Source organism: Eublepharis macularius, chromosome 1 (genome assembly GCF_028583425.1).
Source record: "Eublepharis macularius isolate TG4126 chromosome 1, MPM_Emac_v1.0, whole genome shotgun sequence".
Lineage (NCBI taxonomy): Eukaryota > Metazoa > Chordata > Lepidosauria > Squamata > Eublepharidae > Eublepharis > Eublepharis macularius.
The window spans coordinates 227,918,622-227,941,553 of NC_072790.1; the positions used below are offsets into that span (position 1 = coordinate 227,918,622).

Below are 22,932 nucleotides of genomic sequence, written 5' to 3' on the forward strand. Positions count from 1 at the left end.
CATTCACTATATTCAGGAAGGCACGCGAGACAAATTTTATTCCACAGAACATTTGGTGGATGGTAAATTATAGCAGCAGATTTGGCTATGTTCAATTTCGTTTTTTAAACGTTGCAATTTTTTAAAAAATACGTAATTTGTGCATTTTAATCTGTGTTGCCTTTCTAGTTGGATTAGCATGTTTTGCTTTCTCACAGGTTGGTTGCTGCATTGTTAGCTACCTTGAGCCTAAGGCGATAAGGTGGGGAAGAAATGTTTTAAATGAATAATTAAGTAAAGTGGCAGAAAAGCAGCAAGCAAAGTTATCAAAAGGTTGAAGCATTTTTTCTAGGAGAACAAACATTTGGGGCTTTTTAGTTTGGAGACATGAAATAAGTCAATGAAATTATGCATAGTGTAGAGAAAGTGTATAGAAAGACCCTCCCCCTTCAAAGGGTACCCACCGAAACTGATGAACAGTAGATTGAAGACAAAAGAAAACGTTTCTTCATAAAGTATATAATTCATTAATGGTTTTCACTTCTGCTTTAGCTTGTTTTTAAACGGGGATGAGACATATTCATTGCTGAGGTCCATCTACGGCTATTAGCCATAAGAGCCCAATAGAACTTCCATGTTCAGAGGCAGCGGATCAGCAAGGCCAAACCGAGAAGAGGAAGCAGCCAGGCACCCTTTCATTGATTCTGGAACTCGGCCTTTAATGCCAACGTGCCCCACACCGCTTTTTAAAAGCTAACATCAGCCTATACAAAACGAGACCACCTAGGTAAGAGTTAGGGGTCTCTACATATTTTGGGGGGGGGGGCTTCCCATTTACAAAAGGCACAAATCAACCCAAATAAAAAGGCTGAGAGGAACCTACTGAAGTCCTGTGAGAGATTAGAGAATCTTGGAGGGGAAGAGCTCCTTAAAGACCCGAACGAGCTTTGCACGCCACATGTTAGAGTTGCCAACTTCCAGGTGGTGGCTGGAGATCTCCCGGAATTACAACTGGTCTCTAGGTGACACAGATCAGTTTCCCTGGAGAAAATGGCTACTTTGGAGGGGGGGCTCTGTATACCCCGCGGAGGTCTTTCCCCTCCCCAGGCTCCACCCCCTAAATCGCCAGAAATCCCCCGATCTGGAGCTGGCAACCCCAATCACGACTTCTCCGCAAGGGCTGAGCAGAGCCTCCCTCTGCCGGCGCACGGCGCTGCCGATCACTTGTTCAAGGGGAGGGCGGGGAGAATACTCTGCACATGCTCAGAAGCCCTCTCCGCGCTGGCGTTGCAAACACTTCCGGGGCTGCCGAGGGGTTCCGGGGCTGAGCCTGCGAGGGAACCGGAGCCTGGTGGCGCCTCCTGCCGGGGCCGCTCCGTCGAGCCTCCGGAGCAGGAGAAAACGGAGCCGAGCCAGAATGTGGTTCTTCGCCCGGGACCCGATCCGCGACTTCCCCTTCGAGAGCGTCGCCCCCCAAGAGCCGCCGCTGCAGCCGGGCGGGCCCTGGCAGCTGCACCGCGGCAGGCGGAAGGTCGGAGGGGAGCGGCGGGCGGTGGCGCAGGCAGAAGTTCACCCGGGAGGAGGGCGGAGGGGGGGGTGCCACGTTGCAGAGGGACGGGGGAAGAGACCGTCCGTAAGGTTGCCAACTCTGGGTTGGGAAATGCCTGGAGATTTGGGGATGGAGCCTGCGGTGGGTGAGGTCTGTGGAGAGGAGAGACCTCAGCAGAGTATATTTCCATCCTCCAAAGCTTCCTCCCCCCCCCCCCAAGGAAGCTCATCTCTGTGGCCTGGAAATCAGTTGTAATGCCGGGAGATCTCCAGGCCCCACTTGGAGGTTGGCAACCGTAGAAGAGAGGATTTCCGGGTCAGAAAGGTGATGGGGGAGTCCTGACTTCTGAGCAAAGTAGGCTGGGGATCCGCTTGATAGGTGCACCCCTGGAGAAAAAAAAGGGTTTGGGGCTCCCCTTCTAAATGTTTCTGCTCCTTCGGAAATGGGGACGGTGGTGGCAGAAGATTTCTAATGCTTCCCCCCTTTACCTGATTTTCGTCTAAAGGCCTGGAAGCAGGGCGGGGGGGGGGGCAGCATCATTTACCTGGCAAAACAGATTTGTGTCCCTCTCGGGTGCTTGAAATCGCGCTGCTCCAGACAGACCCAGCTGCCCTCATTACTCCCTTCTAACCACCCCCACCTCTCTCCCAAATCTTCCTTTTTCAGGCCACAGGGGAGCCGGTATCCCTCTTTGTGTACGATGTGAAACCCAACTTGGAAGAAGAGACGCAAGTTGCCAAGGCCGCCTTCAAGCACTTAAAAACTCTGCGGCACCCCAATATCCTGTCCTACATTGACGGGTTAGAGGTAGTATATTGAGGGGTTGCTTATGGTTCCCATGGGGGGGGATGGAGATGGCAGGGGCAGCTGAGAAGCGTCCTAGTTGGAGGGTTTGGTGCTGATGTCCTGCTTTGCCCCAGGAAAGTTGAGCCCCTTGGGCACCCTTTGGACTTTCCATTGGAGGAGACCAGCAGCTTTTCCTACAAAGCATTGCTTGGGGGCTGACTTGGTTAGGAACATCTTTGCCTCCCCCCCTTCCACAAGTTAGGGCTAGACAAATATTTCAGGTTCCTTGAGGGCAAAATCGTACCTTTTAAGATTACATTGACATACCATTTTTCTTCCATCTTGGAAGTCAAGCCTGGGGGTGGTGGGAGAGCTTCCCAGAAAGTCTCACCCACCAGGCTTGCGCTTGCTTAGTTTCTGGAGCGTTGCTGCGTTAGTTCCCTTCCAGCTGTTCCCTGAGACCTTTTTGCATCCTTCCCTGGCTGAACAGCAAGATTAGAGTCCAGTAGCACCTTAAAGACCAACATGATTTTCAGGATATACTCTTTTGGGAGTCAGCGCTTCCTTTGTTGGATAGTTTGATTCTTGAAAGTTTAGGGCCAGAAAATCTTGTTGGTGTTTTAAAGTGCTACTGGACTTGAGTCTTGCTGTTCTACTGCAGACTTGGTGCCTACACAACTGGGGTTTTCCTAGCCCTTTGGGGGGGGGGGGTAAAGGAGGTGGACAGTAAACTGGTCAGATCCTGACGTGGCAGCTGATATCAGTTGTTGATGTTTGCTTTGGCAGACGGAGAAATGTTTACACGTGGTGACGGAGCCAGTGGTGCCACTGAGAGCTTATTTGGAGTCACGAGGCGAAGCAAAAGGTTTGAGCGAACTGGAGATCTCATGGGGTCTCCATCAGATAGTGGTGAGTTGCATGGGGTGCTGGGGGTTATGAGAGATTATTGTGTGTTTTGGACCTGTGATATTTGGCAGTTTCATTGCTAAAAATAGCCTTTTCCAAGAAGTCCATTTGCTCAAGCCAGGCAGACTTTGATTGTCATCTCTTCTAATTTTTGTCTGAGGAACAGAACAACTCTTCAGTGGCAAGGGGGTGTTAAAACAACAAGTCATTTTCTGATTCCCACATTCCGCTAGTAGGAATCTTGGGGTTAGGTGGATGAAGTAAGGTTTACACCTAGATGTTCATATGTGGTTGGTAAGTAGAGGAAGGGAACAAACTCTTTTTTCAAAACATGCAGAAGGCCCCCTCAGAATATTGTGTTTCTGATCCAGAGGAGTTAGCCGTGTTAGTCTGTAGTAGCAAAATCAAAGAGTCCAGTAGCACCTTTAAGACTAACCAATTTTATTGTAGCATAAGCTTTCGAGAATCAAGTTCTCTTCGTCAGATGCATGGTACAGAAACTGGTCAACTGGTGTTTGGTACAGATGCATGGTTTCTGAGGAGATGTTTTATCATTCTTGGGCTTTTATTTGCTTTAATATTCTAGATATAAGATGGCTTGTTATGTTGGTTAAAGTATGTTCAAGGGTTTCTATTAGTTGACACAAGTATGAGATATAAAATGTCTGGGAAAGTTTGACGTTTATGTGTATGCACATGCCCCTTACTTTGGGACCAAAATATAAATAATTCAGACTTGCTTATCAGACTTCATTCGTCAACCTTTATTTATTGATCAACTGGACCGTTTACTTTTTGGTTCTTGTTTCACAGTGGCTTTCCTTGTAACTTCTCCCCATTCTCCCCCTACCTTTCTGTTGCTCAAAATCAACCATAAATTAAAATTTAGCTGCTTTGGATAGATGCTGTTATGTATTTAATGAAGAGACTCTGACTCACAAAAGTTTATGCTTGAATACCTTTTGCTAGTCCTCAAAGACCTTCTAGCCTACATTTTTTACAGACTAATCGTGACTTACTCCTCTGGATTCGTTTACCACTGTAAGAACATAACACACATTGATTTGTTTCAGCAGTCAGTGCATAGACAGCATCGTATGCTGAGAATGGTGTTCTAAGTAGTTAAAATATACTCAGTGCTGTGCTCATGAGATACTTTATCTACCATTTTTGGCAGTTGGCAAGGAAGCAAAGAAAAATAGAAACAATACTGTAATGAACCAAATGGAAAGTTATGTTATTGACGATAGAAACAGTGTTGCAGAGCTGGCGCATTATTGGGCAGTAAAAAGAAACCTGTAGTTACTGAAAAGTAAACCAGTGATGTAATCGGCATGAGAATTTTTGTTTAATTTCTCCGTGGCTGATTCCGCACACGTTGGATAATGCACTTTCAATGCACTTTAGCTATCATTTGGAAGTGGATTTTTTGTTTCACACTCAAAAAATTCAGTTCCAAATGATCTCTAAAGAGGATTGGAAGTGCATTATCCAACGTGTGCGGAATCAGCTTTTGTTTGGTCTTGGGGCAGGAGAAGAATGTGTGGTTTGAGGGGAGTTTGGATGTGTTTTTTTTTTTAAGCTTATACATTGTTTGTACAGTTATCGAAGGGGAGAAAATTCTTTGTACGCTTTTTCTGGAAAAGCTAAAAAAAGGAGTGCTGGGATTATTGATGGCTTTTTCCGCACAGTTGTTCGGGGGCAGGAAATTCTGTTGCTTCGGTGACTCACTGGCATGCCTGAATAGAGCAGCCAGCACCCCCAAACCCATAGTTGCCAAGATGGTAATCCTAATTCCCAGGGTTTGGCTTGCATTAGGACCCTTCCTCATCCAAGGGAGGCCAAGTAAGGCTAAACATTTTTTTAAAAATTCAACCTTTATTGGCATTACATCCATATTAACAAAAGCACTCAACGCAACCAGAACTCAGTGTACAAATACACAACTTGCCTCATAGATGCAAGATACAAAAATTTAGCTCCAGTTTCGATAACTTTTGGTTCCGAGTAGCCAATAGGAAGATAACTTTACATTTATCAGATTTTCCAATTTGCTCTCTCAGCAGTGGATCAATGAGTGTGGGACGTATATCACAGTAATAAGTACAATACAAAAAAAACATGTTCCAGGGTTTCTATGTCTCGCTGAGCACAAGTGCATAACCTGTGAGCATATGGCGTTTTATGGAATCTCCCATAAAGTATCGCAGAAGGTAGCACATTAAACCGAGCTAACAAATAAGCTCTGCGATAATGTGAGGCCATTAAACAAGTGAGAAATTCTGCCCTATACCCATGGGGTAAAACCCCCAAATCCAGGGGTGAACATCTGCCTTTTGCAAGACTCCTGAGATTTTGAATCTCGATGTAAGGCTAAAATAGATCAAGGTAGAAGGGAGAGCTGTGCACAGCATCACTCTGCATTTCTTCTTCAAGATTTTTTGAGGGGTTTCAAATGTGGCTGCAGAGGCCGCAGACTAAACGAAGATAAGAGGGGCTACTTTAACATTTCCCCCCACTAAAATTCCTTCCCTCCTTCCAGTGGTTTTTACCCTTGCTGAGGAGAGTATATAGGAGGCTGTATCTTTTCTGAAAAGAACTGAGTGACAGAGGGGTGAACCGGCCTGTCCAAACCAGAGGACAAAGAGTTGTTCAGGATACCTCATGTGGTGAGGTGGATCACCATTCAGGGGGACATCTTCATCTGTCATCTGAGGCTCAGAGCCAGGCAAGATTGGGAAAAGGGTCGGAGTGTCTGGCCACTCACAGAGGAATGGCAGGATTTTCCTAAGTGTCATTTATCTAGCACTTTAGTGTCTGAAATTACTTCATCTAAATTGTCTCAACACAACAGCGAGTTATGGATCAGATTGGGAATGGGGGGAGTGGGCCTCCAGGTGAATTCAGGCTGATGTCAGAGGCAAGATGGTGTTTCAGAAAGGATTTAAAATTTGGAGACTTGCAAAAAAAAGGGGGGAGAGAAAGAAGGGAAGAAGAAGGAAAGCCGTAGAGACTAGAGATTGGTCAGTGATTGGGAGATGGGACGCATAGAGAGGAGGAAGCATACTTATTTTTTTTAAATACCCTGGGAGTAAAGGATTCTGAACCAAAATCAGCTGGTGAAAAAAAGAAGACAATCTTCTTGCCTTCCTTTATCCATCCTGGGAACTTTAAGGGGTTAATTCATGTTAAGTGAGCTTGAGAACAAACGCAGTCACATATGGCAGGTTTAATCTGTATAGATTATAAGAAGATGTTGGTTTTCTCTGATTCGTAAATGCCAAAGGAAGTCTTACTTGGTTGTACTTCGCACTGGGCATCTGCCCCAAGGAGCTTACAATCAAAAGTAAGCCCATTTAAGAAAAGAGAAGGATGTCAGAAGTGATGCAGTTGCACTTACCAAGGCTTTAATGTAGTCAGCGATGAAAGATTGAGGGGGGTGGTATATGCGTGGGTTGAAGCATTCTTGAATGAGGTAGTTTTTAAGGAGGAATGAAGGTCCCATACCCTGCCTTGCTTTAACTCCTAGCCTGTGCCACCTTGTTGGATTTTCCCTCGTAGAAAGCCCTCAGCTTCCTGGTGAATGACTGCCACCTCATCCACAACAATGTGTGTGCAGCTGCTGTGTTTGTGGACCGTGCTGGCGAGTGGAAACTGGGTGGCCTCGATTACATGTGCTCTGTGGTAGGGGACAGTGCCGTGCCCAGGAAGGGGGTCCCCGAGCTGGAGAAATATGATCCGCCAGAGCTGGCAGAAAACAGCAAAGCGGTTGGAGAGAAATGGTAAGTTTTTCTGAAGCAGGAAAAAGAGGCCTGCACTGAGCACAGAGCAAAAAAACAAGAGACTATTGGTGCCGTGGGAGAACTAATTTTAATTCACTCTGAGACACCCCCACTTGTCAGGGAGAATCTAAAATATCATAGTCTGAACACTTTCCACAGCAACAGAGAGAATTCAAATCAATTCTTTCACTGCGCTAATTGTTTCTAGTTTTCTGAAGACCAGCTTGGGGCCCTTCCAGTTCGATTTCTGAGAAGCCTGTGGGCTGAGGGTTCTGCGGGGACCACTTCTGCTGCCTGTGGTTCCGTCTGTCGCTCTTGGGTTTTTTCATGTGAGATTATGATAAATTAGTTGTCTGTGAACACATATAGATTAAGTACACACCAATACAAGGAAGTGTGCCAACACAGCTATTATTATTATTGCAGCACAAGTAAATTATACAATCAATATAATCAGTATAAACACAACAGTTTCGATTCCATTCAATACAATGTGGCTGCAAACTTGTTCCAATGGGATGAGAGAGTCAAGTCCCATATATTAACGGAACCTCTTTATCACAGGCTGCAAACGGTGCCAATTGAAGTTAAATCGGTGGCGTCCAAGACTTATGAACTCCAAGGTGGCCAAGGTGGCGACGAGCTATACCGGTCTATTCCTTTCGACTCGTTTCAAACCCAATTCTTCATCAGGCCACCAGTGTCAGTTAATCAAAGTATTTCGTATCCAAACTCAAAAAGCATTCCAGTTCACATTCAGGTTTACATTTACAGATCCAGCTCCCGAGTTAGACCTAACTCGGGAGCTGGATCTGTAAATGTAAACCTGAATGTGAACTGGAATGCTTTTTGAGTTTGGATACGAAATACTTTGATTAACTGACACTGGTGGCCTGATGAAGAATTGGGTTTGAAACGAGTCGAAAGGAATAGACCGGTATAGCTCGTCGCCACCTTGGAGTTCATAAATCTTGGACGCCACCGATTAACTTCAATTGGCACCGTTTGCAGCCTGTGATAAAGAGGTTCCGTTAATATATGGGACTTGACTCTCTCATCCCATTGGAACAAGTTTGCAGCCACATTGTATTGAATGGAATCGAAACTGTTGTGTTTATACTGATTATATTGATTGTATAATTTACTTGTGCTGCAATAATAATAATAGCTGTGTTGGCACACTTCCTTGTATTGGTGTGTACTTAACTATTGTGGAAGTGTAATCTTCTCCCTTTGTTTTGGTTGTAACAGATATAGATTCTCAGAGCAAATAAGCAAAGAAAGGCATGATACTTGAGGATCTTATTTTTCAGCTCTGAGGACAAGAAAAAAACTTAAGGCAGCTCAAGTGAACATTGAGCCGTCTGCAGTAGATTCTAAATAGGCAAGCAGGTCACCCTAGTTTTTAAAAAAGTCATGTCTATACTGCATCCTCAGTTCCTTTACAGTGCAGAAATCTGAACTAAACCGTTTTCAGAATAAAATTCTGAGAACGGGTGTGCCTAGGGCAGCTCAGTTATAAGCTCTGCATGCTGGTGTGTTACTGACGCCAGTGTGGTGTCAACACAGCTAATCGGTATTCTGTGTTCTCTGAGAAGAGGAAAAAATACCAAAAAAAGACCCAATTCCAAGGAGTGAAGCTTGTGGCAACTGCAGTGGAGTCTATAGTGACAGCAGCCAAATGCACAGTCTTTGTGTGGAAGCAGCTAATTGATGCACACCAGTGCCGGCACATTTCCCAAACCTCACCTTGCCTCCACTCGCACTCAGGGCTCAACAAGGAAAGGAGAGAAGGAAGCGCAGTTCCCTCCGTGGTAGGGAGGACTGTGGCACGCCTAACAGAAGTGCTGATGCTGTAATGAACATATTCCTGAAAGCTCCACAGATGGGCTTTCGAATTCCCTCCTAAAAACTTGGCTAATCTGCAGTTCACCCTGATTCCAAATCATTTGTAAATAAGCAAAGTAGCGCCGGTCCTGGTACACTTGTAGGACCCCACTGCTTACCTTCCTGTAATGAGGAGAGAACTGTCTGTTTATTCCTTCTCTCTGCTTCCTTTCATTTAAACAATTTTTAATCCATAAAAGCTCCTGTCTTCTTATCCCATGACTGCTAAACTTACTCAGGAATCTTTGGTGAGGAACCTTGTCAAAAGTCTTTTGGTAGTACCAAGTATATAATGTCTAGCAGCTCAGCTTTACCCACACTCTTGTTCACCTTTTCAAAGAATTCCAAAGGGTTGATGAGGCGAGATTTCCCTTCGCAGAAGCCGTACAGATTTTCCCTTGATGTGTTTAAAAATTCTAATGATTTTACTAAAGTTCTTGGAACAAATGTTAAGCTAACTGTTCTGTAATTTCTTGAATCCCCTTTGACCCCTTTTTAAAAATCAGTGTAACATTTGGTATTTTCCAGTCCTCTGGTGCAGAGGCCAGTTTTAGTGACAAATTAATATGCTGTTTGGTAGATCAACATTTTCATTTTTAAGATCCATAACAACCTTCGGGTATAAGACATCTCGAAGTGGAAGCCTAGTAGTCCTAGAACTTCATCTCTCATTGCCTGAATTTGATGCAATTCTTTAGACACCCTTCCTCCAAAATAGTAGCTCTGGTGTGGGCATGTGCCCCACATTTTTCAGAGTGATCTATCTTAAGCAATCTTTTCATTCATTGGTCATCTAAAGACCACACTGCCTCCCTGGCTGGTTTCCAGCTCCTGATACAGATGACAAAATGCTGTCTGTTTGTCTCTTTAGATACAAATCTTTCCAAGGGAGAAGCTGTCGGTAAGGTAGAGTTTACATTTTGGCCAAACTGATCAGCAGCCAAAGAGAAGGAAGAGGCAGGACTGGAACTCGCACTTTAAACGCTAGCAAGCGTTCTTCTAAGCAGGGAAAAGGCACATATCGGGACATTTGGAATCCCACATTCAGTCTGCTGTTGAAACCAGCTATATAATGTATCAGGGCAGGAACCACTCCAGAGAAACCCCCTACTCAACATGCCCAATTATGCTGTGGCGTGGTGAGGCCTGAGGCAGCTTAGGACGTTGACTGGATCTTGTGCCCCACCTCCAGCACTATTTCAGGCGCCTCCAACAGCGCAGCTGCACCCGCACTGTGTTTACATTGCCGTGGTGGCATCAGGGTGTTGTGCTGGTGTGTCTCCATGTTATGCCACTGTGAGGCTTACCTGGCATTCTAAGCAATTTCTGGACTGGCCTTGGGACTGTGCCATCAACTTCCCAGTAGATTTGAGGGCACACTGCATTAAATAAATCACTCTGCCAAGGGAAAACAGAAATACATCGAATGGAATGATCTCCGTTGACTTTGGCTAATCTTGTTACTTGAGTCCAGGCAGGTGACCTGTTCAGATGAGGTTTCTGTTTAATTATGTTGTTGACTCTTGGATGTGTCTGAGGTAGAGTTTTAAACTTGTCTGAAAGTTCAGTTCTGTTTTTTTTTCTTTTCAGCGTTAACTTTTTAAAATCAGTATGTCAGACACATGCAATTTCGTTGTGGCTCTTGGCTGACTTGATAACCCCTCCTGTGTTGTCACAGGTCTGCTGACATGTGGCGTCTTGGGTGTCTCATCTGGGAGGTTTTCAATGGCCCGCTGTCCCGTGCATCTTCCCTCCGGTCTTTTGGCAAGGTGAGTCCCTTGATCCTCTGGCTGGAGAAGAAAGAACAGAGTAACACTTCTGCCCCTCGAGAAGAGAGTTGAGCCCAGTAGCCGGATGCTGGGGGGAGTTTGCCGTTTTCCTCAAGTGTTTGTGGCAGGGCAAGGCTGTAGGTCAGCGGTAGAAAAACTGTCTTGCATAAGGTTCAGTCCCCAGCTTCTGCAATCAAAGGACCTTGCTGCTGTCAGTCAGGGTAGACAATGCTGTGCTAGAGAAGCTCCATGTGAGGATCACCCAAGCAGGTACTGGGAGAGGGGGTGTCCATTGCTACCTATTTATATTGTAAGCTGTCGAGTTCCTGCAAGGTAGAAAGGCCGTTAATAAATGTTTTGAATACATAAAGGAAAAGAAATAAAATTAAAGCAGAACTGGAAAAATCCCAGGTGCATTATTATCATCTTCATTTATAGCCAGCCTTTCTCACCGAGACTCAAGGCAGATTACCAAATAGGGGAAACAATTGGGTAGCAAAGACCTCCAGCAAACAGTGCAGCAGGACTAGGATCCCAGAGCTGGAAAACCGCGCAGACAAAAAACTGTCCCAAGGCAAGACATACCACAATGAAGAAAGGCGATGGGAGGTGATGCATACAATAAACATTGCAATAGACTCTGCAATATGATCTCTCACAGAAGTGACCACCTGAGCTCTTCTGTTATTTTAGTGGTTCTAATCTCTTTATAAAAATACCCTCCTGGACACTTTCGTTTTGCACATTCTGTGAAACGGTAAGAGGTGCCGGAGCCTTCCTGTTCCACCGGGGGTGAGTCGCCGCTGAGAACGTTGGTGTTTCAGCAGTTGTTGATTTTACCCACTTGCAAGGTGGCATCTTCAGAAGGCCTTGCTCCTATTAAGTGAAGCTGTCACAGCCTAGCGTAGTGGGAGAGGTGGCCCTGCACGTACGTGGGTCCAAGGCCATAAATGTTTTTCAGCCCTGACTAAAGGAAATCCCTCTTGTTTTTAAAAGCTTTTAATTCACCAGCCTTTCAGGGGAGGGGGTGCCCTAAGGAGGACTCTGAATGGAGAGCTGCAGGCCAGGTAAAGGGCCTGGGAGCCTCTGAGGTGCAAGCCTCCTGGACTTCATTCCTAGCCCTGCTCTGTCCCGGGGCAATCAGTTTGAGGATGGCAGACCTTTCCTATCTTGCTGCTTCCCTTCCCTCCTCCAGATCCCCAAGTCTTTGGTGCCCCATTATTGTGAGCTGGTTTGTGCCAACCCAAAGTTGCGGCCCAATCCTGCCAAGTTCCTGCAGAACTGCTGCGGGCCGGGCGGCTTCATGGACAATCGCTTTGTGGAGACCAACCTCTTCCTGGAGGAGATCCAGGTAAGCGAAAGGAGGGGGGGATGCGTTATCTGTGTCCCTTGAGACTGTGATGTTTGGGGAGAGGTCACGGTTCAGCGGTAGAGGACTTTTGTTTGCATGCAGAAGGTCCCATTTTAAAGTCCCAGTATCTCCTCCTGTTTCTGAAAGAGCTTTTTCTGCATGCATCCTTGGAGAGCTGATGCCAGTCAAAGGGGACAATGTTGTGCTAGATGGACCACCTATGAGGCAGCTGGGAATGAAGGTCCACTTGAAGGTCCCCTAGGGGGGAAAATCCCAGATACCTAAAGCTTGAGTGCTAGTGCTCTGCCACAGCCTACCAGCTTGGTAGCACTGGAGTTGCAGCTCTCTCATCTGGGAGGAAGGAAGGTGGGAGAGGTTTTTAGCTGGACTTGCTCTGTGGCGAAAACGCTGCCATGCCCGAAAGGAAATCAACACCAGCATCTCAGAAATTGGTTGGTCCTCTGTTTGGAAAATGTATACTCTCAAAATCAGCTTCTGCCAATATCAAAGAGCTGGCACATAAAATTATAAGCTCACCAGTATCTCATGTCCTTTCGACTATACTACATCATACTGGGTGTTCCGATCTGTGTTGGAAGGGTTGTGGCGTTCCAGCCAAATTTCTGCGTTGCTAGGGGTCACGCTCGACAGCTCATTGTGGAGTTAAGATCTTGATGCTTGAATTAATGTTTGAATTGATTACACAATACAAAGTATCTTTTGGCCTCTTAAACTGTCTTAATAGAACACTTTGATATGTAAAACCATCTCACTCTGAAAAGGGAACTAATAGAAATACTGCTGTTGACAGCAGAATTTTTAATTGCCAACAATGGGAAAAGCTTTATGTGCCTTCCATTAGAGGGTGGTATGAAAAGGTATGAGAACTTTTAATCTCAGACAAGATTTCTTTACAGTTTAAAGTAATAACCCAACGTACTCTGCTTGTTTTCTAAATACATTGCTGCGCTTTTAAGAATATATAGAAAAGGGAGTACCACAAAGTAGGAGTTGTCCACACAAGAATTACTAATTTACATATGAATACGCCATGGGATATGATTTGTCAAACATATACGCTGGTTATATCTGCAACTTGTAACAGACAAATGAAAATGTGGCTAACTGTTGGAACGCACATGGATTGAACTATTAAATTGGTTTGTTTCTTCCCCCCCCTCTCTTTTCCTTTTGTTGCTTGGAGAATCTTAAACAACAACTTGTAAAAAGTAAAGTGCTGCCGTGCCCATGTGATCAGGTGTGAAGCAAAACATTTGGAGACACACAGCACATGGCTTGGAAGCCATCTAGGGGTGCAGGATCCTGGGTGGCTGGGCTAGGCCTGTCCCTTTCTTGGGAGGAAATCCTGGCCCTGCAATGGGTGGGGAAATAAGGTGAGAAGAAGAGACCACGTGATCCGTCCATTCAGCTGCGTCCCAGCTCTGTTTCTGGCCTCGTTGCCTGTTACTTCCCGATGGGCCTCTGCTCCATGCTGCCTGCTCCCTTTCATGGCAAAGTGAGTACAGGGCGGCGGTGGTGGCTGTGTGACCCAGTGATTTCCCTTCCCCAGATTAAGGAGCCTGCCGAACGGCAGAAGTTCTTCCAGGAGCTCAGTACCAACCTGGACGCCTTTCCGGAGGATTTCTGCCGTCACAAGGTCCTCCCACAGCTCCTGACAGCTTTTGAGTTTGGCAGTGCCGGTGCTGTCATTCTCACCCCGCTTTTCAAGGTAAACTCAATGGGTAGGGAGCAGGGGTGGCCAAGAAGGACGTCCTGGAGCATTTTGAAATCCCGTATGTTTTTGTGCTACTTAATTTCTTAAGTAGCCTGGAAGAGGCCTGTTGACGCTGTATCTGTTATAGGGCAAGGACGTCCAGAGAAAAATGAATGGGTTTCCATGGCAGGGGAAACTTTAGAAACGCTACTATCATTTGTGATGTGAATTCTCAGGGGTGGGGAGATTCCATCAGTACGGGCGTCTCTTTACACCCCCCACAATATACATGATTCAGTGAACATATATAGTAAGTGCCGAGTAAAAAAATAGGTCTGATTTAAACCAGCTGCTTTTTTAGCCAAATGACTTGTATTTAAATAATATATTACCTTTGGGGGAGGTTGAAAGAAGTATCTAGTCCTTCCATCTCCCATAGTCTGAAAGACCAATGCTGCTTTCTCAGCGTTGGAAAGAGCTGTTGTTCCTGATGCTTTCTCTTCCATACCCCAAAGAGGGTGTAAAGCAGAGTTGCACCCTTTGAAGCTTGTTGAGTTCAATTGTCTTGGAACTCTGCTTAGGCTGGCGCTGCAGGTGTGTTCTTCTAGCTAATTAAACATTGATCCATATGATGAATTGGCTGAAGCCCATTGATGTACCGGAATTCTAGAAACCCTTCAAGGCACCATTGCTGTGGTTTTTTGGTGGGTTGTTGGCTGCCTTGGGATAAAAAGGCTTCTCCCTTCTCTGTCATTCCAGGTGGGGAAGTTCCTGAACGCCCAGGAATACCAACAAAAAATCATTCCTGTTATCGTGAAGATGTTCTCCTCCCCAGACCGAGCCATGAGGATCCGGTTGCTTCAGCAGGTGCACAACATCTGTCTTGCTAGTGCTTTAAATTTGGGTGTGATGCAAGGGGGCTTTTATCAATGTGGGAATGGGTGGGTGGTGGGTGGGTTGGGAGGCTGCTCAGACTCCTGGGATCAGGCGTTAACAGTTTGAGCCTAAGTAGGTTTACTCAGGATCCTTCTGAAGTCTATTTGATAGGACTTACTCCAGAGAGAGTGTTTTCAGGATTGCAGTGTAAGTCAGGAAGGTGATGTGGATTCCGGATAGGACTGAGTGGCGGGGCTTCTTGCAGTGTTTTGATTCTTGAGTCTGATGAGCTGAGCACTGGACTGTGCCTAGCCCCACTTGTTTTGGGTTTATAAATTATAAATTGGGTTATAAATAGAGGTGGGCACGAACCAGGAAAATGGTAGTTCGTTGTGGTTCATGGTTTGTCGTGTTTCGTGAACCACGAACAACAAACTGGCATGAAATTGTCCGGTTCACAAACTGGTTCATTTGGTTCGTGAATACATCACTTCTCAGGCAGCAGAAGGTCTGCAGAAAGCCCATCCCCCCCATTGCCTAGGAAACTGATCAGCGCCAGGCTGTCTGCAGTGACGAACTGAAAAATGAACCAAACGAACCGGCCTAAAAATTGTCATGGTTGATTGTGGTTCATCAGAGATGCCCTCTGACGAACTGCTGGTTCGCAAACCAAAAACCGAAATACTTTGGTTCGTATTTCGGTTTGTGCCCATCTCTAGTTAAAAATCTAGGATCCTGCGCTTTCGTCCTGGTCAGCAGGATGAGTTGAATGGGGGCAGAGGGAGAGCTTGGACTTTGGAGTATTTGTATTCTGACCTGGGTCTTGGGGAATGTGCCTGCACTGAGGGTCTTTTATGCTGGCCAGTCTTTTGCTGACCCTGCCACTTGTCCATCAGATGGAACATTTCATTCAGTACCTGAATGAGCCCACTGTCAACACCCAGATCTTCCCCCACGTTGTTCATGGTTTCCTGGATACCAACCCGGCCATCCGTGAGCAGACAGTGAAGGTGCGTGTCTGTTTTGGGGGTGTAGGGGAGACAGTCTGCATGAAGCCCTGTAGCCAAGCCTGCCTTATCTCTCTACCATGTGGGAAAAGTCAGCTGGGGTGGTAAGGTTTTTCTGGTAAGAATGCAGCCGGAAACGTGAGCTGCTGCACTTCCCGGAGAGAATTGTATCTTTTATCCTGATTTCCAGCCACACTTGAACTCCCAAAATGACTTTCAGGAACGAAAATCCACAGTACAAATGGTACTAAAGTTCAGCACAGATGTTCTCTCATGAGGAGAATTCTCAGCTGAGCTACTTGCAAGCATGATGGGAGGTGCCCAGCAGCTTCTCTTCCTCCCTCCCTGGATGGTATTTGGAAGTCAGAGGGAGGAGGGGGCTGTTGGCTGGCACTAAATCCAGGCACGGGGGAGGGAATGCTGGCTGTGTCTTGCTTTCCCTCTTCCTGCCTCCTCTTTACCTGTCCTCTTTTCTCAGTCCATGCTGCTGCTAGCTCCCAAGCTGAATGAGAACAACCTCAACGTGGAGCTCATGAAGCACTTTGCCCGCCTCCAAGCCCGGGACGACCAGGGGCCCATCCGTTGCAATACTACTGTGTGCCTCGGCAAGATTGGGCCCTACCTGAATGCCAGTGTGAGTGCAAACTGCTCTGGTGGGCAAACTGCTCTGGTGGTGTGAGGGAAAGGAGGAGGATTCTTGATCTCAGGCCTTGGGTTTTTGGGGTGGGGCAGGGGTGAGCAGGGACTGGCAAGGCTACAAATTGGCATCTGCCACCCTGTGAAGAGTACGAGAGGGACCTCTCCCTTCTCACTCAAGGGCACGCTCGAATTCTGTGCAAGTTAGTGACAGCCGGTGTGGTGTCATGGTCAGAGTGTCGGATTCTCATTTAGCCTTGAAGGTCACTGGGTAACCTTGGGCCAGTGCTCTGTCTGTCTGTCTAAAGTATTGTGGGGATAGAATGGAGGGTGGGGGGTAATCACATATGCCACCCCAAGTTCCTGGTAGGAGGAGTGGAACAGAAATTGAACCAAATTGAATGATTACGGTGTGTTTTTAATATTTTTGGCTTGCTTATAGTCTTAAACTGTAAAACTTGTTTACTGGCCTACCTCCTAAGATTAACTGCTCTTTTGCCTTGCGTTGGATATAGCTTGATTCAAAGGGCCATTGTACTCTATTCCTGCCTGCTTCACCATCTTCGGAACTTTTTAAAGAGTAGAACAGTTCAAATGGGAAGTGACAGACTTTTTAAATGATGCGGCCTGAGTGTGTGACTTTTAGTCTTGGCTGATGATCTCTGTGCTAACGATGATACCAGGTCACAAGTCAGCAATGGCTTGTGGTGTGAACCTGAATGCCTCTTGGTAGGAACTTTGGTAGCAGGGTGGTCTTCCTCTGCTCTGAATGGCCTACCTAGCACCAAAACTTTTCTGTTCAGCCAAGGCCGCCGCCAGCAGGTAGATACTTTGTCCCTAAACACTGAACAAGCTGAAAAAGAACCCCATTAGGATGAACGTAGAAGAAGGGAGCTGTGGATTGGGTAGCAGATGACAGGAAAGACCAGAGAGCTGCCATCAGTCACAGCGTATAGTGTTGACCTTGGCAGAGCAACGTCCTAACTTGGTAGAAGCCTACCTCACAGGGTGAGCACAACTCCGGTCTGAAAGCTCAGATGAACCATGAGTCTGAAAGCTCACACTGCTTTCCCTGAGCTTAAAAAACTTGCTTAGTTGGAATATTTGGCCAGGAATTCTACAAGAAGGAACCCATCACTGGTTGGGAGCCTGGGTATGTGGAAACGGGGGACTGGGGTGGGATATAAAGGCCACCCCCACCAGGCAAGCTAAGCCAAGCCCCTCCCTTCTGAAATGCTTTGTTCCAGTTGGCGTTCTAAAACTCCCCCCAAATTCTATAAGAAGATACACATTTACCATTCACTCTCTCTTCTTTGCAGACGAGGAAGAATGTCCTAACATCAGCCTTCAGCCGGGCCACAAAGGACCCCTTTGCCCCGTCTCGAGCTGCTGGCGTCCTGGGCTTTTCAGCCACCCACAACTTCTTCTCCATGAATGACTGTGCCTTCAAAATTCTTCCTGTGCTCTGCACATTAACTATGGATCCCGAGAAGACTGTTCGGGACCAGGTGAGCTCTGAGCCTGCAGGGGATGCTTTCTTTATGCTTTCTGGGCTGTCAGGATTGTGAGTGGGCAATTGCTGTTATTTTGGGGGGGCCTCCAAGTTTGAGGGATCGGACAGTGGGAGTTGGCTTTCCGTGGGCCAGGCGGGATGGCTAGTCAAATCATCCATCTACTTTGTCCTTTGTGTCCATTTCTGGTGCATTGGTCCAGCTTGTGTTTTGTAAAGGCTGAATGGCATGGGCGGAAGATCAAGAATTCAAGCTTCTGCAGATCAACAAAGCAGGGATAGGCGGCCCATGGCAGACATACCAAGCAGTGGCATGCCAGACCATTCTGCTTGACATACAAGGCCAGGTCTTGGAGTCAGGCCCCTGAGGCCCTGGCAATGGCGACACCATGAGAAGGTGATTTATGTGGCTTATGCCTTCGCTCACTTCCCTAGCGCTGCACAGTCGCCAGTTGGGTCACAGGCAAACCCCAAGTGCCTTGGCAGAGCCCCAGGGACTTGTTCTGGGTACATCTGGGTAAGTATAGGCCATTTCTCCACATCCTTAAAGGGATGGCTCGCTCACCAAATGCCGCCAGATTTTTCCCCTTCACTCCACACGTCTCCAATTTCAAATTGGTAACAGGCTGTTTGGCTTCCATTTTGTCAGTACCTTTTCAGGGCCCACGGAAAAGCGTGTTCTCAGAAAAGGCGCCAAAAAAACCGGAAGCCAAACAACCTGCTACTGTTTTGAAATCGGAGACATGTGGAGTGAAGGGGGAAGGCCGGCAGGTTCATTGCGTGAGCTGTCCCTTTAAGAACATGCGGAAACGGCCATAGCCTTCATCCCTTTTCGCCCTTCTGTTACGAGCACACCAGCACCTTCACAGGTAGATGTGTGGGTTATTTGGTGCTCAGGCCAAAAGGGTTGCCTGTCTCTACAGTAGAAGTTCTTTCTTTCCTTCAACATACCCAAGATTTACCCAATAGTGGAGTATCTGGAAAATACGGTTGAGCTTAGCCATTGGTGGGAGTGCTGTATTGTGATGCTAGAGAATAAGGGGAAGGGCAGCTGGATAGCTGCAGGGCACAGGGAGGTATCATCCCTCCGAAAGACTCTGACTGGCAACGCCCGTTTGTTTTGTTCCTCTCCTCAGGCATTCAAGGCCATTCGGAGTTTCCTGACAAAACTGGAAACGGTTTCTGAAGATCCGGCTCAACTCTCAGAGCTTGGTGAGTTCCCTTGGGAACCGGGAAGGAACAAAGTGTGAGTCTGATAGTACAAGCCGCCAGAAGTTGAGCTGAACATTCTGCCATCTCTTTAGAGAAGGACATCCACGCTGCCTCCGCCAGCCCTGGGGCAGGGGCAGCTGCCAGCTGGGCAGGGTGGGCTGTGACAGGGGTCTCGTCGCTGACGTCAAAGCTGATCCGGACTAACGCAGGGGCAACGCAAGTGGCAGAGAACATTCCAGAGGGGACCCCAGCCAGCACGACATCGGAGACGCCCAAAACAAGTCAGTGGGGACCCGAAAACTTCCTTTTGTCTTCCCCCATCAGTCCTGCATGTGCTGCAGTGGAGAGGGGAAGTACCCTGTGACTCCCAGTAAAAAGAACAGGGTGGAGGGTCTAGGGCAGGCAGTTGTCAAAGACTCAGTCGTGTAAGCTGAGCTCAGTGGGTCCCGTTGCTGTGTCATCGCTGGCCAATCCTTGTTCCAGCTACCAAATATGACCTTTTACCATTTTAAGGAACTGGGCAGCCCCCTGCCCCAGAGGTGGCAGTGCCCCCCTCGTCTGGCCATTGGGACCTGGAGGAGGATGTGACGGAGGAGGACAACTTGGCTGACCGGTGGGATGACGAAGACTGGGGCAGTTTGGAGGTAAGAAGGGGAAGACCCAGGTGGAATTTGCTCGGCCTGGAATTGCTGAAAATGTGCCGTGGGGTCTGGGTGTGTGGCTCTGTGAGTGGTTTTTCTGGTGTGCCTGGACCCTGCTCTGAGCCCCTTTCCTTTAGCTTATTTATTTATTATTTATTTATTTTATTCGACTTATACCCCGTCCTTCCTGCAAGCGGGCTCAGGGCGGCTTCCAACAAAATATACTGTTAAAATACAATAAAACATTATTGCAATTAGCATAAAATCCAGTATTAATCCGTAGTAATTCAAATAGCATTAAAAAAATCCAGGCACCACCAAATAAATCAGACTACTGAAGAGTCCACCATAAACCACAGGCACCGCTATGATGTAACTCCAGGACGGCTGCAAAGGAGGGTATGGTGGTCAGAAGGAGGGACAAAATGCTGGCCTCTAGTCAAAGGCCTGGTGGAACATCTCCGTTTTGCAGGCCCTGCAGAACTATAAAAGGTCCCACAGGGTCTGGATCTCCATTGGGAGAGTGTTCCACCAGGCCGGGGCCAGAGCAGAAACGGCCCTGGCCCTAGTTGAAGCCAGCTGAATGTCCTTTGGGTACTGCTGAAAGCATTAGCTGCCTTCTGGGAACCATCGATTGTGCCTAGAAAAAACACTGTCCACATACATTTAAAGTTTTACTGTATTTTAAATTTTTAATGTAAACTTCTGAGAACAATCCAGTTGAAAAAGCTGCATAGAAATATCATAAAGGAGGAGATAGCCAGCAGCCAGAAGGGCAGAGGGCTTTTTGGGATTGCCCCTGTGAGCAGCTCCCTCTCAGCCTTCCCTGCCAGGGCTCCATTGCGGAACTGAGTTGTGTTGTCTGGCTTTGGTGTTTGCAAGGGAGGCCCTGGAACACCTGCGGACCAAGCTTTCCTTTCCTTTCTTCGTCCATAGCAAGAAGCTGAGCAGTCAAAGAACCGCGACAGCCCAGAGGGCTGGAACAGCCCAGCATGGCAGGAACCAGCCATGGCAGTCAAGAAAAGTGGAAGCAGGACAGTAAGTCTGTGCCTGGGTCCTCCCTCTGTTGACATAGATCCAGAGGAGTTAGCCGTGTTACTCTGTAGTTGCAAAATAGTAAAGAGTCCAGTAGCACCTTTAAGACTAACCAACTTTATTGTAGCATAAGCTTTCGAGAACCACAGCTGTCTTCGTCAGTTGCATCTGACGAAGAGAGCTGTGGTTCTCGAATGCTACAATAAAGTTGGTTAGTCTTAAAGGTGCTACTGAACTTTCTCCTCTGTTGACAATGACTCCTTAGAAATCCACCTTCATTTCCTGAGCCCTGTGGAGAACCGAGCCCTGTTGGAACGGGGTTCTGAGTGGTGGTGGAAAGTGCCATCGAGTCACAGCCCACTTATGGCAACCCTGCAGGGTTTTCAGGGTGAGAGACAAACAGAAGTGGTTTGCCATTGCCTGCCTCTGCACAGCAAACCTGAACTTTCTTGGTGGTCTTCCATCCAAGTAGTACCAAGGCTGACCCTCCTTATCTTCCAAGGTCTGATGAGACTGGGCTAGCCTGGGCTGTTCAGGTCAGAAGCTGTGAGGTATGCAAAGGTTTTAGCATATGTCAGTCCACCTTCTAGTCATACAGACTAGGAACACACTCATCTCGTAAGTTAAAACTCATGTTCTGGACATAGAACTGTGTTCTGGAGTATGTTTTCTGTGTAAATCCAGGTCAACCTTTTGTAGAGAAGCCAGGCATTGCGCCTGAGGCTTTGAGTGCAGTGGTCTTGCCCTTTGATCACATGCCCAACTTTTGTGGCGTTTGCAGGCCACCAGCTCCTCTACAAAGCAAGAATCGGATTGGAACACCTCCGACTGGGAGCTGGAGTCTTCGTGGAGCCACCGGAAGGGACAGGGCTCCCTGGTAGATGAGGGCTGGGGCAGCAGTTGTGACAGGGACTTTACCTCCGGGCTGGCTCCCAAAACTGCGACCACGGCCCCTCCAGAAGGCACCAAACTGGCTAGCGAGTACAATTGGGAATGTGTTTCCACTGCGCAGAAGCCCGACCCTTTTTCTTCTCTGGCGGTGAAGCCAGCGGCAGAGAGCCAGGTACGAGACTTGGTTAAATTTCCTCCCCCCCGTCCCTAGTCCTTATTTCAGCCAAGATTTGGAACGGATAAAATGTGTATCTGATCACGTACAAGAGGGCATGCGGTAGTTAAAAGTGGACATCTGAATAATAACAAAAATCAAATAGGAGTCCAGTAGCACAAAGCTAATGCAGGAATAAATAATCTTTAATTTCTTCCAGCGTAAGCTTTTTTAGTCTTTGACGTTGCTGCTGGACTCCTGTTTAACTTTGTGGCAACAGACGCATATGAATACCTGTCTGGAATTATCACCATGACTGGTAATGGAGTCTGAGCCTTTGTATATCGGCCCCCAGAAGCTCCTCTCTTCATTGTGATTGGTTGGGTCACCAGCTGTGATTGGAACCTGGAACTGTGGCTGATTTGGGGAAGGGGGCGAGAGTGGGTTCTCCCCTCCGGCCAAAGCTTTGTTGGTCCTTAGTCTCCTCTTCTTCTCACACCCCTCCTATCTTGTTCCAGAGAAACACCGAGGCCCTCGGAGACTGGGGTTCGGAGGAAAATTGGGAGGCGCTAGAGTCGGACCATGGTGAGACACGCACACACACACCCCGGGACTGGCCCAGTGTGGAAGCTGAGACCAGGCCTCACGCCAATGTCTGTCTTCCCTGCAGGGCCCAGCAAGGCTGAGCTGGCGCGAAAGAAGCGAGAGGAGAGGAGGCAAGAGATGGAAGCCCGGCGGGCTGAGAGGAAAGCGGCCAAGGGACCCATGAAGCTGGGGGCGAGGAAGCTGGACTGACGGCCTCTCTCTTTGGGGTGGGAGAGGCAGATATTGCCCCTGAAGCTGCTGGAAGGATTTTCCTCTTTCTTGAAGGAGGCTGTAGTGGAGGGAAGACTCCCAGGATTGTGCTGCCCTTTGCTTGTTTAGGGGGGAAGCGAACTGCTGTAACTACCCCCTCACCTGCTGATCTGATGAGACCAGTCTCTGCCAAGAACTGCTCCAGATTTGGCTTTTCCTATTTGCCTGCAGGTGCCTCCCTGCTGTGAAGGGATAAGACTTGAACTCCCAAGGGGGGCTGGGGGGAGAAAAAACGTGTCTCTGCATAGAATAGTTTACTCTGTATCACTTGTCAGCTGCAGGTTTTGGGGGGGCGGGGGTTAATTTTTTGCCTGTCTGAATGTTCTGCAGTTTTATTGGTTTATGCGGAAGATTACACGGAAATAAATTAACTCTTAAGGAAAGGAGACGCT

General features: G+C 47.4%; 1 protein-coding gene across 2 annotated transcripts; it reads left to right on the plus strand.

Moving 5' to 3' along the window:
* Nucleotides 1–1,308: 1,308 nt before the first annotated feature.
* On the plus strand, nt 1,309–22,901 carry SCYL1 (SCY1 like pseudokinase 1). 2 transcript variants are annotated; one of them, XM_054990726.1, is made up of 18 exons: nt 1,309–1,510; nt 2,195–2,335; nt 3,101–3,223; nt 6,782–7,002; nt 10,568–10,658; nt 11,854–12,009; nt 13,580–13,738; nt 14,483–14,590; nt 15,496–15,609; nt 16,085–16,240; nt 17,562–17,750; nt 18,889–18,964; nt 19,057–19,245; nt 19,478–19,608; nt 20,542–20,643; nt 21,422–21,703; nt 22,204–22,270; nt 22,356–22,898. In XM_054990726.1, the coding sequence occupies exons 1-18, from the start codon at nt 1,397–1,399 to the stop codon at nt 22,478–22,480; spliced, it is 2,544 nt and encodes an 847-aa protein (XP_054846701.1). In that variant the 5' UTR covers nt 1,309–1,396; the 3' UTR covers nt 22,481–22,898. The 2 variants fall into 2 exon arrangements, with proteins under 2 accessions (XP_054846701.1, XP_054846703.1); XM_054990728.1 differs by lacking the exon at nt 20,542–20,643 and having other exon boundaries at nt 22,356–22,901.
* Nucleotides 22,902–22,932: the final 31 nt, after the last annotated feature.